Raw genomic sequence first — 18,983 nt, 5'->3', positions numbered from 1 at the left:
AAGGTTAGCATTGTTTATCTCTTCCCCGTCATTAAATGCGACCTTCTGAAACTCCGCCTACCGAAATATTGTATGAAAGAGTCCTTAAAGGCTGATGAAAACCAATGTTTTATTGTTACGCTAGCTGGGGCGACGCTTGGCTCCATAGAGCCAGAGCGTATGTACTCACACAGACCCTCTGCAGTGCCTTCCATGTAACGGGATCTGTTCAAGGACGCAGGTGCGTTGCAGTAAAAATTTAGGTAGCCTAACAAAATACAGTTCTAAAGAAGAGTTTACGAAAGAGTCGAGGGAAAGTTGTATAAAAAAAAAGATGTAACGGGACTGCGGAGTGTGGGGGAGTACCGTAAGCTTGTGTTGACAGATGTACATTAACCAGCATTCCAACCCAAAGGACTTTTTGAACAAAGGTAGACAGTTATCAGAGCTGTGGTTCTCTCAGCGGCAACGGGTTCTTTTCTGATCTTCGGCATTGTGATACCGTTGCATCATCAAGTGATTATAAAAATTTCGGAGGAAAATATCACCTCTATCTTCAAGTTGGAAATATTCTCACGGAGAAGATTGATATTCTGGTCTTCTAAGTACTTTTTTTACTTTTCTTTTACTGCTAGTTGGGTGGAACTAAGTCCCTTGTACTGCGGACACTTCTGGCCTATGTCTTCTAAGTAGGTATCATTGTTTCGATGGAATATACTGCCACCATCTTCAGAGTGTTCTCGCCACAAAGAAGATTCACATTCTGGTCTTCTACTTTATCAACTGTGCAGTCTGATAGACGGGTAGCAATGATTCAGTGGGAAACATTGCCTCTGTGTTGAGAGTAAAGTAAGTAAAGGTATCCCTGTAACAGGCCATGGAGGCCCATAGGGTTGTGAGATGTTGAAGCCCCCACATTTTCTAGACAATCGGCTCATAGATGGCGGCAAGGTTGTCAGCCTTATGCGCCGGCCGCCCTATACCCCCAAGACAATTCCAAGAATATTCCTGGTACTCCTTTCTGTTAGAGACTGAGTCGACCCCAGGACCATAATGCGGCTGGACGGATTACGTAAATTGGAAAAAAAAAAATCCAGTGACCTCATCGGGACTTGAACCCGCGACCTTCCGGCTTGTAGCATAGTGCCTCAACCAACTACGCTACCGCGTGCTGGGAGTAGAAGTAATTTTATGGGGGTCATGAAACATATTCTGGTTTTCTGTATTATGACACCGTATAGTCTGGCAAATGGGTAACAACGTTTCGTAAGAATATACCGACTCAAAACTGACGGTGTTAGCTCGTCAAAACACAAGATGTTATGGAACTCGATAATTCAGCACAATGTTCACTTTCATTAGCCAGTTTAGCCCACTCCACATCCTTTGCTTTAAGTAAGCGTCACTCTATAAATGTATGTATGGGGGTAGTGGCGATGTAGCTCCGCGCTTTCTTAACCACTGCACTAGATAGACGTGAGTTGCTAGTTCCACGCTCCGGTAGCTTCACCCCCCGAGGAAACAGCCCCCAGTACCCGTTGGATATGTGACTAGGTAGGCCCTAGATCTCGTATGAACGTTGTGGTGAAGAAAAAAGTCCCTGACGGGAATCGATCCCCGATCGTCTAGTCGGTAATTAAGTTCCACTCCATAATTCAAGCCTCTTTACTTGATGCAACAGGGTTCTGAGCCTATTCTCGCTCGAAAGCCGGGATCGTAGGTACGAATCCTGCTCAAGACATGGATGTCTGTGTACGTTTATTCTGTGTGTAGGTAGCGGCATGGCGACGGGATGATCACTCCTCCAAGGAGTCCTACCGACTGTGTACATGATCAAGAAACTGAAAAGCAACCAAGGTTAAAAAAAAAGCCGCGCCATAGCTCAAGCGGTTAGTCGCTGGCTTCCCACCGCGGCCGCCCGGGTTCGTTCCCGGGTCTGGTCAAGTGGGATTTGTGGTGGATAAAGTGGCGCTGGGGCAGGTTTTCTCCGAGTACTTCGGTTTCCCCTGCCAATCTTCGTTCCACCAATTGCTCCACAATCACCCTCACCTATAATCTGGGGCTGGTACAGTAGGCCAGAAGTGGCCGCAGTACAAGGGACTTAGTCCCACCCCACTAGCATTAAAAAGAAAGGTTCAACAAAAGGATTGTAGAGCCATAGAGAGCTGGATGTGTGGATGGATGCCTGGATCTCACCTCTGTTACTGTTTTTGTTTATGTGATATCTGCTGCCCTAGCAGTTACAGAAGGCTATGTTAATGTTTATGCGATGTGTTATTTTTGCATGATTTGGGAGGCAGCTTTGAATAAAATCGCTGTCCTGCTAATTACTGCGTTAAGGATGACATTAGTCTGTCCAGAATTTCAAAATATTGAGATTCATATACGCAACACATTGTGTATATTCTTTCTAAAGCTAAAAGGGGCTTACTGGGGCAAAACGCGTAGGGTTTCAGATAAAAAAAACAAAAACAAATTCCGTGGCTTGAGTCTGCAAGCGAACTATACCGACCGAGCTACCGCCGCTTCTCGTCGAAGTTACTGCCAACTTCAGCGGATAGAGGATGTAGCGTTGTCAGCGCAACGAATCCCCACGGCCGTTAATTTCGGGTTTCTACACCGGAGCCGCTAATTCTTTGAAATAGCTCCTCAGTTATCCTCACGAGGCTGAGTGAACTAAGTTCCAGACCCACTGCTTCTCAGAAAATCTGGTAGGACCGGGAATCTAACCCGGGACCTCTGAATCTGTAGCCAGGAACTCTGACCACTAGACCACAGAAGCGGTCACGAAACTAAAAGGGACTTTATGGGGCAAAACGCGAAGGATTTTAGACGCCAGACTTGAAGAAATATTATTCTGATCTGAATTGCAGCAAGCATTGTCCCAATTTAATCGACTTTCTATTTCTTCAATAACACAGTTATGATCTGTTACTGTCGTTCCCTAATATTTTATATGTTGTACAATTTCAAAGAACCTTAATATGAATTATATAAGTATTGTTTGGGGGCACGCGGTAGCGTTGTTGGTTGAGGGGCTATGCTACAAGCAGGAAGGTCTCGGGTTCAAGTCCCGATGAGGTCACTGGATTTCTTTCAGTTGACCTAATCCTTCAGCCGCACTATGGCCCTGGGGTCGACTCAGCCTCTAATAGAAATGAGTACCAGAAATTATTTAAATAATTTTCCTGGGGAGTAAAGCGCGGCCGGCGCATAGGGCTGACAACCTTACCGCCATCTTTGAGCCGATTGTCTAGATAATGTGGGACTCTCAACGTCTCACAACCCTATGGGCCTTCACGGCCTGGTACGGGGATAGCTTTACTTACTTTTACTTTTATAAGTATTATATTGCCATGACGTAGATATTTTTAATAAAATTTCCATTCTACCAGTGAAACATTTCAACTCACATTTGCATATATATCTGATGCTAAGAGCTAAGCATTCACATGCTTTGGCTATCTGTGGCCCCGTCAGCCTCAAGTAATCCTGACTATATTCCGTACGAAGGAACTTGCGTAACTGTACAGACAAACTAGCGGTGCGCAACACGCGTCTTTCCAAACTTTCCAGTATGGCCCGCAGAATAATTTCATCACCTCATAATTTATATTACATAGGTGGACAGGAAAACTGGTACATAAAAGTATTCCCCACCTCCTCAGTGCAGTTCTGTCTAGCCATATAATTAATTAATTATGTAAGCCCTAAGGTTGGGTTCGAGTGGTAAGATTTGGTGCTTACTGCTCATGAGATCCTGGACTGAAACCTCAGCTAGGAGATCGGCACTCCCGATTTGGATCTTTCGAGGTTTTCCTCAGTCTTTACACGAAAATGCCGACGCGAGCACGTCACAGTTGCCCAGAAACGCGTCCTTCCGCATCCTTTTCAATTCATTATCCTTTCATTCTAAGATGTACAACCTGAACTATAATTTAAATTCAATCAACAGAATGACCTCGAAACGAAACGATATTCTGTATACAAATCTGTCCGTCTGTCTATGTCTATGTTTATCTATTTGTGGCTCTACTGTCCTTGGTTGGGCCTTGTCCTCCTCTTCAGTTTTGTAATGTTTGTCACACAGATAGTAGGACGCCTTGTCCTAGGGATCAGCCCGTCGCAAGGCCGCTACCTGCACACGGGACAGCACAAACACAATAAACGCACACAGACATCTATGCCTCGAGTGGGATTCGAAACCAGGATTTTAGAGTTCGAGCTAGCAAAGTCAGTCCATGCCTTAGACCGCGAGGTCATTCGTGATCGGCTGATTTTGAATCACTACCAACTGAAAATGGTCTGAAATATGTCCTGGTACTGACTATACCTTACTGAAATAGAGGTATTTATAACGGTACACTGTGTTTTAATAAATCTGTTATAATTCTGGGATTAGAAAATGACATCTTGACAAGTCATTTGTATGCGCTACGTGACTGCATGTGTATTTGTACAGAAAACCAGTGTCAACATGGAGTACTTTACAGAGATACGAAGATCATGTTGACTGAGAGCTTCACTTCATCTGCACATGCGTGGAGTACACAATGCTAGGTCACACAAATAAAATTAACGGTTCTTACAATATATCATCTCAGAGAGTACTGGTGGCATCAAAACTGCTGCAACAGGCTAGACAGCGCTGAAGTGCATAAGTTGCGTGTGTTCGAATGTAAACCAGGGCACAAGAAGGGTACAGTAAGTTAGCACTTCAGGATAAATATCTAGTATATATAAAATGTAATTCATTTATACTTTTGCCTGTAGTTTTGTATAGGTGTCAAAACTGGTTTCAGCCTTTTAGGGAACGACATAGACTGAGGGTATTGTACACGTATAACCGAAGGTTTAGGAGAATATTTGGACCGAAGAGGGGTGAAATAAGAAGTTCGATAAAACTGCATAATGAGGATCTTCATAATTTGTACAATTCTCCAAACATAATTAGAATAATCAAACCAAGTAGGATAATATGGGTAGGGCATGTAGCACGCATGAGAAGATAAATGCATGCAGGGTTTTTGTGGGAAAGCCAGAAGGAAAAATACCACTAGGAAGACATACACGTAGGTGGGGAATGATTATAAAATGGATCTTGGATAAAGATAATGGTGTGGTATGGATTGGATTCATCTGGTCCAGGATGTGGATCAGTGGCAGGCTCTTGTGAAAACGGCAAAGACCCTACGGTTCCGTAATTTTTTTGTGAAATTCTTGAGTAGCTGAACAACTGCTGGCTTCTCAAGTAGGACCCACCTCCATTGAATTAGTCACTTGCTTGTTCCTTTGTTTGTTAGAGAGAAAATTTTGACCCTGCCGGCAATTGAACCCCGGCCGCCCACAACATCTGAAAGTGTGTGACGATGGTACATTATGTTTTTGTACATTATCCATTTTATTGTCTTTATCTAAAGACCGTCCTGTTTATTTTTCAAAACACAAGGTTTCGGAGACTGGATTCTGTCTCGTGGGCCCAATCGATAGAGCTAGTCCCGTAGCTCCCCATTACACCGGTCGAGCTATCGCCGCTCCTAATACCTGAAGTGAAATAATCCTTTTTTAAAAAAAGGCAATAGCAGCAACACAGCCTTAAATTATTTTTCATCAACTACTCCATATACTTGACAACACCGTCTTTAAAAGGAGCCCAAGGACCCCCCCCCCACACTCAAAACAGCGTAGAGGCACCGCCATGGATCGTTCTGGCTAGACTAGATCCTCATGTAAATTCTGAAACCACTGAAGCCCGAAATTGACCAGAAGCTCTTAGTGACTTATCGTTATTATCGTCTTCTTCATGGATTAAGCCATGCTTTGCCTGTCCCGTCCCTTGAACAGTACGATGATCCCTCAATTTTAACTGTGGGCCGTCTGTAATTCGTCTTCCTTTTGGGTTGTACGCTAAAACTTTCTCCGGAATACCTATGTCTCCCATCTGTAGAACGTAATGGTTCCGATGTGATCTGAATTTTATAATTTTGTTTTTCCTTAATGTTAATAATTCTTATTTGTTCCTTCTTTGTGTAGCCTGCTACACTCCTCAACATNAGCCCCGACTGGGGCTCATGGCCAGATTTTTTCTTTTTTTTTTTTTTTTTGTTATAGTTCAAAACTAGTGATTTGTTTGGTAAACATAACCGTAAAAGTTTCTGTAGGAAGAACCAAGGTCGCTTGGAGGTAAATGTAGTTACCTAGGAGAGAAAAACCCACAGTAATATTCTGAGGCGCCTGGCAAAATAAACCAGGTATTTAAATTTCTAATGGTGATGACCAGGGCCCGGATTTTGATGACATGTCATCTTTTTTTTCCTTGTATCCTATGCGATGCTCTTAAATATATATAGATCTCGGATATGAGCTGCTGGTTACAGAAATGTAAATTTTATATGAAATTTTTTGTCATTTTTAGGTTTAAGGTCATTTTTTTCATTTTGGAGGTAATTTTTTGGTAAATTTTTGGACTTTAAGGGTATTTCTTGTCATCTTTGACCTTCTTAGGGAATTTTTCTTCGTATGTTTTCTGAAATGTGAATAACATGGAAGCGAAGTGTTCTTTCTTTTCTCCTTTAGGTCATTTTTCTGGATTTTTCGGTCATTTTATAGGTCATTTTTTAAATATTTTCAGGTCATCAAAATCCGGGCCCTGGTGATGACTATGGAAAATACAGGTTTCTGGGTTGTAGCGCCATGTAGTTCGGAGAGAACCCGACAGTCCAGAGGAAAACATCACCTCCATATTTCGAATGGAAGAAATCAAGAAACCTGCTTAACGCCTGCTCCTTTTTATATTATATATTGATGTTAATTTCAATCCTGAAGATGGAGATGATGTGTTCCTCTGAAACATCGGACTCTTCTCGAAATACGCGGAGCTCAACCCAGAATACCGCACTCTTTAGAACAAGTATGCATCATTAAATATACCCCTTTCCTCTAACACATCATTATGTCTCATTTCAAGTTCTCATGCCATCTACTGAGAGAAATAATCTATGCATTTCTTAATGAAGGACCCATTTCTTTGGCTTTGGCGGTTTTTGACACAAGTACACCCAGCCGATAAATCGGAACGTGGCTTGCTGAAGGTTAATATCAAAAAGAAACTCCATGGCCCTTAGTCCGCAAGTGAACTATACCGACCGAGTGACCGCCGCTTTGGGACCTCTGGATCTGTAGCCAGGAATTCTGACCACTAGACCACAGAGGCGGTCAGGTTAATACCGTATTTACGCATGTATAGGCCGCACATTTTTTGCCAAAAATTCGAGAGGAAAACTGGGGTGCGGCTTATATTCGAAATCACACTTCATTTAAAAAAATTATATTCATAATTAGTAATACAGGGTGTAATACTCTTAAAATAATATTCCAAGAAAATTATTTTTTTCTATAATTTCTGTCTGAAAATTGTGCTGCGGCCTATACACGCACGCGGCCTATACATGCGTAAATACGGTATTACGTTCTATACAATATTAATAATATGTTAATATTACGTAGAATGTAATTTAAATTTACCGCATGTAATGCGAATAAAGTGTCTAAAACAAGGAGATGCTTTATCACCACTCCTTTCTAGCTTTGCTTAAGAATATGCCATTTTGAAGGTCCAGGAAAACCAGGTGAGACTAAATATAAACGGAAGACGTTAGCTGTTGATCTCTGCCGATGATGTGAATCTATTTGGTCATAATGTAGATACCATAAAGGAAAAAACACTATAATTTTAATTGACACAAGTAAACAGGTTGGTCTAGAAATAAACACTGAGAAAACTAAATATATGTTGCTATCTCGTCACCAAAATGCAGGGCAAAATCATGGCATAAAGACAGGAAACAGAGGTTTTGAAAATGTGGCACAATTTACATATTTGGGAACAACGGTAACAGATCGAAACCTGATTCAGGAGGAAATTAGGGGGAGATTGAACTCGGGTACTGCTTGCTACCATTCAGTCCAGGACCTTTTGTCTTCTCGTCTGCTGTCCAAAAACATAAAAATTAGAATATACAGAACTATAATTTTGCCTGTGGTTCTGTATGGGTGTGAAACTTGGTCTCTGACATTAAGGGAGGAACGTAGACTGAGGGTGTCTGAGAACAGGGTGTTGAGAATATTTGGACCGAAGAGGGATGAAGTGACAGGAGGTTGGAGAAAACTGCATAATGAGGAGCATCTTAACTTGTACTCCTCTCCAGGAATAATTAGAATGATCAAGTCAAGGAGGATGAGGTGGGCAGGTCATGTAGCACAAATGGGGGAGACGAGGAATGCATATAGGATATTGGTGGGAAAGCCAGAAGGAAAGAGTCCACTGGAAAGACCGAGGCACGGGTGGGTTGACAATATAAATGGATCTTAGAGAGAGATGGGATGGGGTGGTACGGACGGGATCGATCTGGCTCAGGATAGGGACCAGTGGAGGGCTCTTGTGTACACGGTAATGAACCTTTGGGTTCGATAAAATGCGGGAAGTTCTTGACCGACCTCGTTACTTGCGTGAATTAAAGTTTGTGTGTTGTATTACTGGACAGGAAGAATAAATTGTGGGCCTTGCCTCGAATCGGCACCTTATCGTGAGGATGTCTGTGGCAAAGCTGCTGAGTTATTAAGGAGTTTTAGTGTTGCGCAGAAATAATTTTTGAAGCTTTATAACGATCGAGAAGTACCAACTTAGTTTTCCATATAAAGCAGGAAAACTTATAATTCGCTGTGTTCATGTGATTGTTCATTATCCAAGCCAGAAGATATCTTCCCAAAGGAACCAGTATCCCGTGGGATACACAGAAACATCTTTGCGTTTTGGCTAAGGCTAAAGTAGAAGGGCCTTGAAGCCAGAGAAGAAGAAGAAAAAGAAGAAGAAGAATGACCCTTGAAATTATATCTAACTTTACACAGTCTAACACTTACAGAAGGTTTCTATTACTGTTGCCCTAACTGTTGATGTTGATTTGCTCTTAGGTCTTTGCAACGTGTGGCTGTAGGCGGTGTTGCCGACGTTTCGGAGGTATATGATATATCCATCTTCAAGGTCCTGAAGTTGAAGGTAGCATGTGCCTGTGAAACATTACTAACACTGTCCACGTTCACCCAGTTCAAAGACCCAAGAGCATATCAATTTTAACACAGGGTTCCTAATGAAATTTTTACTGAAGAGATCCACACGCGCGCACACACACACACACATACACACGGAGAACACTAGACAGATAGTCTAGTCTTTAATCTGACTCACGAAACGTGAAGTGTTAATACGTACTTTTCTCGTGGCGTAGCAGAATGAGTGACTATTGGCTCCATGGAGCAGTTAGTACTGTAGCGAAATACCCGAGAATGGAGGGAAATAACAAATGTCTAAGATAAATGGGTAAAAAGTAAAGTTCTACCCTTGCTTACCTAGTTAAGCACTATGCCATGACGACAAACGAGGGGGCGCAGATACACGAGCAGCTCCGCCATTATTGGCCGTGACACTAGTTGGAGGTAAGTGGTCAACTTCACGCCCCGGCCGCTTTACCCCCGAGGAGAGAGCCCTCAGTACCCATTGGATAGGAAGCTGGATGGGACCCAGAGCCGGTCTGGACGGCGTGGAGAAAAAACAATTCTTGATCCTACCAGGAATCGAACTCCGACTCTTCGGTCGTCCAGCCCGTATCCAGTCGCTATCCTCAGTAGTTATAATAGTGTAAGTAATTCTGTAGTAAATGTGGTGGCCATGTGAAAGGAGTCTACAAATTGTTTTCTAATCTGACGCTTACCATACTCTTGCCGCGAATTGCGCGTTATCGCAGTGTTTTGTTTTGTTAAATGGAAGACATCCGCTGAGGCAAGCGTGATGCGTTGCGTGCGTAATATTTTGGCTGATTCTCAGGAGATTTTGAATGAATAACTTCGCTGTGGAAATAATTAGCAATTTGCTCTCGAGAAGCTGAACTAATTTACAGTATCGTGACCACATTTCTCTTGTCAGACGTGGACTTTCACCTTCCTTTGATAAACTGCAATAGAAGGCAGTTAAACAGAACAGGATTCATACAGGCGTATTAGTTACGATAAGGTTAGTACCAGATATGTCTCATGTGAGGAGAATATCGAGTTGTATTGTAAGGCAGGCTCGAGAACCGGTTTCTATTGGAGGCTGTTACCGTTATTCTCTGTTCCAGCAGGCAAATAGGCTTAGACCTACTGATATACGTGTCAGTGGTGTTTCAGCAGTTCGACGGAGAGGAAGGGGAGATACTAACGAACATTCTACTTGTACGAAATACGGGATCAGTGCTGCATATTCGCATTTATTGCGTGACACCAAGTTTCTGCAACATAGTGTGCACTGTGCAAAGTTACATACTTTAACCATGCCCGAGACAAAGCCGTTTGAAAGACTACCAAAATTAGTGATTCCAAAACATTATAACCTGAAACTGAAGCCTAACCTGAAGACATTTGTATTTGAAGGTGAAGAGGCCATAAAAGTTGAGGTAAGGCACTGGATGTTATCGTGTATGGAGTGTTATTGTATATGCTAAAAAAATTGTTTTATTACCTATTCATATTTGGTTTTCATTGGTTAATTTATAGCATAATACATAGCTCAGTATTTTATGTTGCTGCTATTTTGCCTAGGTGAATCAGTCCACAGACAGAATAGTACTCAACTCTTTGGATTTGAACATCAAAAGCGTGAAGTATACTTCATCGGCTGGAAATCCTATTAAACCTCTGGATTGCAGTATATCGGCTAAAGATGAGACACTTACGTTGTTGTTTGGTGAGCCAATTCCAGTTGGTGAAGGATCACTTGAATTTAATTTCATTGGTGAACTTAATGATAAGATGAAAGGATTTTACAGAAGTAAATATGTGAGGTGAGAAAATTTGAATGTATTATCTTTATTTTAATTTTCACCCCGTGGATAAATACAGGTTTTGTTAGTGTGTAGGATATTCCTTAATTATGCACTTGTTTGTGTGAGGTGATCATTTCAAACCTTGGCCAGGTCACTTATTCTGACTGAATTTTTTTGTCATTTCCTGAGCTCCTCCTAGCAGTTGTTGGGATAATACCTCATTTAGGCCACCTCATCCTTCCAAATCCTACATAATTTGTCACCCTATCATCTGACACTATATAGTGTAGCTATTGATGGTGTTGCAAAATGATGCACAAGAATCCACACATGCTTCTTCGTCAATAGTTGTTCATTTGCAGCTGTATGATGTAATAACTACTAGATTTTCTATGATAATGAAATTCAGCAGGAAAAGTCTACTGTTTTCCTCACTAGGCAAGCCAGCCCATGAAGTGTAAATTCACTTCATGGAAGCACAGTCTAGAAAACTCAGTTTGTAAAGCACTCTCATCCACAAAACACTTTGATGTACTACTGAATTTGGTTTCTTATGGTTACTGCTGTAACAGTGGTTAACAGTACGGTTACCTGCTCGCCATTGGCAGGAAAAATTTTGGCTGGCAATTGAGTTCCCTCTGTGGGTGTGAGGGTTGAAAGTTAATGTAATGATGTACTTCAGTGGTTTTATTACCTTGATAAGCTATCCCTGTAACAGGCTGTGAAAGCACATAGGGTTGTGAGAGGTCAAGGCTCCAACATTTTCTAGACAATGGCTCACAGGTCATCAGTCATACACGCATTTATTTTTAGTTTATTTAGAGAGACTTTCTGTAGCTCAGATGTTGGAATTATTGAATTGGAAAGGAATAGAAAAAAGTGGTCATGTTCTAATTTAAATTACTGTGCTCACCACTTCAAGGACTAAAGGAAACCATGATAAATTCCAGAAGAACTGTCCTCCAATCTTGGATTTGAATCCAGGATCTACTGAATATGAAGCATGAACGCTAACAGTGTCCAACGTGTTTTAAATTTTGCAAATGTAGGTTTTTGTGTTGCGTGTGCTTTCTCGCATAAGCGGAAAACTTTGGAACCTAATGAACCTCATGGAGTATTTCCTGTTACGAATTAAATTATTACAAAACATGAGCAGAACAGTTGTTTTTGTCATGTGGCATATTGAGGAGTGCTCTTCTGTGAGCTGCTTTTGACAATCATGTAGTGAATAGTGCACAGTGTACATTACTTTCCATTCAGTTAATCGTGTAAATAATATAGACTAGTTATGGGCTGAAAGGGATTGTGATTTGGTATTGTTACTTAGCTGCTCCTGACTGAGGTATTTTGTCTTTTTTCACAGCGCCTCAAAGAGAATCATGCGTAACACCTCCAACTAGCTCATGACTGCTTCTTTCCACATTCTTTCCCTTTTGTTTTCATTAAACGTCCTGCCATTTGATGCCATATAGCGTGAGCTACATACAGGGTCATTAAATGAATCACAAGTAAATGTATAACTGGTCAAGAAGTTATCTGATTTGATGGAACCCAAAAGGCTAATTACTATGTTCATTAGAACCTGTCATTGCGCACTATATGGGTAGTTGAATCCAGACAAAACCCGATTTTTATATCTGATGTTCGTATACATTATAATATTATCCCTGTGTCTATGTTTCACTTTATATTGCGCTTGCCTCTTGACGTTCATGAGCCAAAGTTTTGGATGAATTTCTCAATTCCTCGTTACTGATACTCAGTTTTTGTATTTGTCATCATATTTAAGAGGGGGGCATGTGGTAGCGTAGTCTGTTGAGGCATTGTGCTACAAGCCAGAAGGAAAGAGACCACTGGGAAGACCAAGGCATAGGTGGGTGGACAATATTAAAATGGATCATAGAGAGATAGGATGGGATGGTATGGATTGGATTGCTCTGGCTCAGGATAGGGACCAGTGGAGGGCTATTGTGAACATGGTAATGAACCTTCGGGTTCCATAAAATGCTGCGAAATTCTTGAGTAGCTACAGACTTGACTTCTCCTCAAGAAGGGCTCAGCTCCATAAGTAAGATATTTCAGTTGTCCTTTGTTAATAAACACAAAAATCTCACCCAGAGTCATCTGTTTTTTATTCTTCCTTTTAGTTTTTGGAGGTGGTTCCGAGATTTGTAGGAAATTTGTGCATACCCGATCTTAATAGTCACTGTCAATCACGGTTTATTAGTGCTCCTTAATTATTTCTTATTGGTGATTGGGATACAGATTGTCTGGTGAAGAAAGTGAGCCTGTGACATCGTACTCCGCAGTGACACAGCTGTGCAGTACACATGCACGTGAAATGTTCCCATGCTGGGATGAGCCATCTGTAAAGGCTACATTCGATATCACCGTTATACTGGACTCAAGTTCATTGGTGGCGCTTTCAAACATGGTAAGCCAACTGTTCATCATTTTCCCTTGTCTTTTTGCAGTCCAGATGGAGAGGAACATTACGCTGGCGTCACTCAGTTTGAACCTACGGATGCCAGACGTTGTTTCCCATGTTGGGACGAGCCAGCCGTCAAGGCAACGTTTAATGTAACTCTGGTTGTTCCTGAGAATAAAGTTGCACTGTCAAATATGGTAAGTAGAGAACATGCTCTTACACGTGTCTGTCTGTATAAAATTGAAATGCAGCTGTGAGATAAAAGCTAAAAAATTATGTGGTACTGGGTTACCTTAGCTGCACATTTATGAATACAGGTTTTTACTATGGCTAGTAGAGCATGAAGGAATTTCCAGTGTGTTCTAAGGGTCTGTCAGCCAGATACCGTTATCTTATCTGTGAGGTGAAGGACACCTGCAAATCTTTTCAACATCATCACAGACTCTCTTATCCTTACAGTAAGGTAAAGCTATCCCTGTAAGAGGCCGAGGAGGCCCATAGGGTTGTGAGATGTTGAGGTTCCCACATTTTGTAGACAGTCGGCTCACAGATGGCGGTAAGGTCAGCCTTATGCGCTGGCCTCACTTTACCCCCAAGAATATTCCTGTACCATTACATTTTATAGACAGTCGGCTCACAGATGGCGGTGAGGTTGTCAGCCTTACACACTGGCCACCCTTTACCCTCCAGGAAGATTCCTGGTACTCATTTCTGTTACAGGCTGAGTTGACCCCAAGGCCATAGTGCGGATGGAAGGGTTAGGTCTATTGAAAAATCCAGTGATCTCATCAGGAATTGAACCCACTAACTTCCAGCCTGTAACATAGTGCCTAAACTAACTACGCTACCGCATGCCCCAAAAGAGTCCCGTTCCTTCACTAAATCACAAAAGCATGAGTAAAGCTTAAGTTTGTTCACAAGACACCCCAGGGAAATGAAGCATTCATCAATATTAAAATTGCGGATGGAATGCTTATATCAGTTGCCGAACTTCATGCTCAGTTGATATATTATTATTGGAGGGGGTGGGTTTCCCCATGCACTTAGACCGGTTATTGGTCCAGTGTGCATCCCCCTTTAATTTCTACTGTCCCCATACCCTACTGGTAGACAGTGCGTGCTATCAGCCCTGTTGAGCCAACGAGGTTGGCCCTCGGTACCTTGATACCTCCCCCATCTACCGGAGGCATTGGAAACTACTTGGGCGGGAAAGTTATTACCTAATAATTTTGCTCAGAGGTCTCCTAGAGACATGAGGTTCTTTTACGTGCCATAAATCTACGACATGGGACCCACGGCTTAAAGTCCCTCCCGGAGGACTTGTTCCCTGAATTTTCCTGCCCTTAAAAATTCCATGACCTCCACCAGGTTTGAACCCGCGTACCTTGAGTCATGAGGTGGGAATGTTACCCTTAGACTACGGAGGCCGCTACAGTTGATATATTTCTACCAGGCTATGCTCAGGTTGCTTGGCTTAATCTTTGACCCTGAAACTGGAGGTAGTATGTTTCATAAAATGTCAGTAAACTTCTATCAGACAAAACTTTGAAGATGGAGGCAGTGTGTTACTCTGAAACATTAGTAAAATTCTACCAGATAACTTGATTGGCTTACTCTTTGGTCATGAATGTTGGTAAACATGTAGCGCTTTCTTACTCTTTTTGAACAGATGGTTTTAGGTTATGTTCATATTTTTTAAGCATTCTAGTAGCTTTGGATTTGCTGATATTTTTCCGCCTGTCCACCAGAGTACAAGGTGTCACATCCCCTTCAAGTTTAGTCATGTGTTGTTACTCTCATTGCAGCCAGTGATGTCTGACGAGGTTGAAACAGACTCTGGGCTACGTGTGGTGAAGTTTCATACGACTCCCATTATGTCAACATACCTGGTTGCTGTAGTTGTCGGAGAATACGACTATGTGGAAGATGTGTCACTTGATGGTGTGCAGGTTCGTGTATACACACCTGTTGGAAAGAGCGAGCAAGGTCGCTTTGCGCTAGACGTTGCCACCAAAGTGCTTCCGTATTACAAGGATTACTTTCAAATTGCATATCCATTGCCAAAGATTGATCTCATCGCTATAGCAGATTTCTCATCAGGTACTTAATTTTGTTAGATAAATCACCACACATTGTCATACTGTCCGTCTTTAACCTTTGTTATCCAGGAAGAAGGGTTTTAAATCTTCCTGCTACTACAGCACTGAAGCTTGATTTTAACCTTCGTAGTAACACATTTATCGCCTGTGGTTCTGTATGGGTGTGAAACTTGGTCTCTGACATTAAGGGAAGAACATAGACTGAGGGTGTTGAGAATATTTGGACCAAAGAGAGATGAATGACAGGAGGTAGGAGAAAACTGCATAATGAGGAGCTTCATAACTTGTACTCTTCTCCAAGTATAATTAGAATGATCAAGTCAAGGAGTATGAGGTGGGCAGGGCATGCAGCACAAATGGGGGTGATGAGGAATGTGTATAGGATATTGGTGGGAAAGCCAGAAGGAAAGAGACCACTGGGAAGACCAAGGTGTAGGTGGGTGGACAATATTAAAATGGATCTTAGAGAGAGAGAGGATGGGATATTATGAATTAGATTGATCTGGCTCAGGATAGGGACCAGTGGAAGGCTCTTCTGAACACGGTAATGAACCTTCGGGTTCCATAAAATGCTGGGAAGTTCCTGAGTGACTGCACAATTGGCGGCTTCTGAAGAAGGGCTCAACTCCGTGAGTGAGTGAGTGAGTGAGTGACACTCTAAGTAGCTCAGAATATATAGTGTCAGATGGCTTGATGATTAACAAACTGCAAAGGAAATGGAAAGAAGTTTTCTCAGTTTAATTTAATGCACTGTCCTCTCATTTTACTGGAGGGACAGAGGAAAACCATGAAAAACCTCAGTCTGGATAATGTTACTGAGATTCAAACCAGGCATCTCTCTGATGCAAGCTAGAGACATTACTGCTTCACTGAAATCGCGGTAAGGATGGTTATGACTGATGAATTTTAATGGAATAGAGGAGTATCCAATCTCCATTTATTTTACTATACATTGTATGTTATTAATTTATCAAGTTCTTAATGTAATTTTGTAGGTGCTATGGAAAATTGGGGTCTGGTTACATACAGAGAGCCTTGTCTGCTGGTGGACCCTGAGAATACATCTTCTATAAGGAAACAATACATTGCTCTTGTAGTAGGACATGAATTAGCCCATCAGTGGTTCGGGAATCTAGTCACAATGGTACGTAATCACCAAGTCTTCTGAAACCGCAGGTCCATTTATATTCTTAGTTTTATTGTAAGTTTTTGGCCAAAATGATCGTTTTTAATAATTGTGTATTGAAGCATTGTGGTGGTTACAAAAAAACATAAAGCCATCCTTGTAACAGGCCATGGAGGCCCTTAGGGTTGTGAGTTGTTGAGGCTCCCACATTTTATAAGACTCAGGTGGTAGTGCGGTTCTTGGCATTATGTGCTGGCCGCCCTTTACCCCCAGCAAGATTTCTGGTACTCATTTCTGTTAGAGACTGAGTCAACTCCAGGGCCATAGTGCAGCTGGAAGGATTAGGTCAGTTGAAAAATCCAGTGACCTCATAGGAAATCAAATCCATGACCTGCCAACGTAGTTCACTTAATACTACGTTTTTCTGTCATTCTTTGTGCAACTTTTTTATTGATATCCTGGATTGTGTGTTCTAATCCATCCGTCAGCCAATAACAGCAGAAGGAATACAATATCTAAACACTGATAATCAAAAATATGGGCCGTGAACAACTACAGAAATATAACAGCAACATTAGGGTACTAATCTAATTTTAATTTCCAGTTTAATTGCAATTTTATCTTATGACATGAACCTTAAAAAACAAAAGGAAAAGTAAGACAGTGGGTTACTTCACAATAACAGCTCCTGTACTGTATGGGTATACCTGACGATGGTCCGATGCAACTGAAATGTCTTGTGTTCAATTTACATGATTTCATCATTTGCAACATTCTTTTTGGGGACATAGCTGTTATGTAAATTGAGGATTACTTGTATGCAATTTGTATGGCATTAGTGTTATACTTGAATTACTTAAATGTGGCTGTCATAGTTTCATACTTTCACTATTAGACAGTTGCACATAAGAAGTCTGTAATGTTTAAACTTGTGTTTCTCTGTTTCCACAAGGAATGGTGGACACATCTATGGTTGAATGAAGGTTATGCGTCCTTTGTTGAGTTTCTATGTGTTGCTCATCTTTTCCCTGAATTTGACATCTGGACTCAGTTTGTCGCTGACACATACATTCCTGCACTTGAGCTTGACTGTTTAAGAAACAGTCATCCTATTGAGGTAATGTATATTATTTATATTGGTGTCTTTGTGACATAATTTTAAAAGTCTTCAGTAGAGCTACCTAGGACATTATTAACAAAAATTGGTAAACACATCCTGAGGATTGTCATTAGTCTTTACTGGCCCCTACAGTTTTATAATAATGCATGCACTTGTCCAGCAGAACAAGTATTGGATTTCTTGATTACTGCAACTGGCTATAGGCTAGATGACAGAGGGTTCAGAGTTTGAGTCCCAGTAGGATCAAGAATTTTCTTTTTTCCACGTCATCCAGACAGGCTCTGGGGCCCACCCAACCTCCTATCCAATGGGTACTGGGAACTCTTTCCCCAGGGTTAAAGTGGCAGGGGCGTGAAGCTGACCACTCATCTCCATCTAGTGCCAAGGTCAAGAAAATGCGGATCTATACATTCACTCCCCCATACGCCTTCATGGTGTAGTGCTTAATTAGTTAAGCACAGTGACAACTTTACCTTTATACCTTATTAACACAGTTACTAGCCATCAGCCTGACAGTACCGATGGATTTTTTGCAACATGATATATTGACCAATGTGTGTTGGATTATAGAGGTATCCCAAATGGTAAAGACACTTGGTAACATGGCAGCAGGTGTCACTGTGTTAAGCAGGTATGGCCACATGACCTCAATCGTGATAGAACTAAAGAAGTCATATCAAACGTGAACAGTCAATTTACTGCTTGCAGTTATTTGTCTTGTGTGTGAGTCAGTTTGTCTTGCAAGGATGAAAATGCAGTGTGAAGAAGGTGACATGAACATCATTGTTCAGAGATCATTCTGGTGACATTCTCCATGCAAGAAACAATTGGTTTCCATGCCGTACAAAAGCAGGACGCTTTGTGCAAAATGTCAGTAAGAGCTACGTGGGCCTGTGTATGTCCACTCTTGATGGCATACGTATTTAATGAAACTGTGATTTAGTGTTCAGGAGTTAATCATTAGACAGGTTATCTGTGGAAACTAACCAGAGTGGGATCCTATCATTGTTTGTTCCATTTTAGATGATTCATGGGAAATACTGGGCTGTGTGGTGGTAACAGTGAAATGATAGTTGTCATGATATTTATGTTTATTTTATATTTGAGGGACAAATCACTCAGCCTCCAAGCATTACAGTTGAAGTTGTGAATGAAATAAATGTATCTTCATTTAAGTGTGAACTAGGCAATGACAACTGCGAAGGTTTGTTGCCAGTCGAAAGAGAAGTTGGATAATTTTAATGAAGTTTGTTTTTGTAGATAACCTTTGCAAAAAAAAAACAAAAAACATTTCTTCCGCTACATTGCATAACCCAAATTGATTGTCTGTCGTGTTTAGTATTGTCTTAGCTAAAGGTAGCTCTTCTTTTCTGGA

General features: G+C 41.5%; 1 protein-coding gene across 1 annotated transcript in view; it reads left to right on the top strand.

The window, feature by feature from the left end:
• The first annotated feature begins 4,610 nt into the window (after nt 1-4,610).
• Nucleotides 4,611-18,983, top strand: part of LOC111872423 (puromycin-sensitive aminopeptidase) — a 30,127-nt gene continuing 15,754 nt past the window's right edge. The window contains exons 1-7 of the mRNA XM_023866326.2: nt 4,611-4,683; nt 10,152-10,466; nt 10,612-10,853; nt 13,310-13,460; nt 15,069-15,363; nt 16,358-16,506; nt 17,441-17,605. Coding sequence (XP_023722094.1) covers nt 10,344-10,466; nt 10,612-10,853; nt 13,310-13,460; nt 15,069-15,363; nt 16,358-16,506; nt 17,441-17,605 — 1,125 coding nt within the window. The 5' untranslated portion in view covers nt 4,611-4,683; nt 10,152-10,343. The remainder of the gene's footprint in view (nt 4,684-10,151; nt 10,467-10,611; nt 10,854-13,309; nt 13,461-15,068; nt 15,364-16,357; nt 16,507-17,440; nt 17,606-18,983) is intronic.

The sequence above is a fragment of the Cryptotermes secundus genome, unplaced genomic scaffold (genome assembly GCF_002891405.2).
Source record: "Cryptotermes secundus unplaced genomic scaffold, Csec_1.0 scaffold247, whole genome shotgun sequence".
Taxonomy (NCBI): domain Eukaryota; kingdom Metazoa; phylum Arthropoda; class Insecta; order Blattodea; family Kalotermitidae; genus Cryptotermes; species Cryptotermes secundus.
Note: the sequence above shows the minus strand (reverse complement) of the source record. Positions and strands in the feature narration are given on the sequence as shown.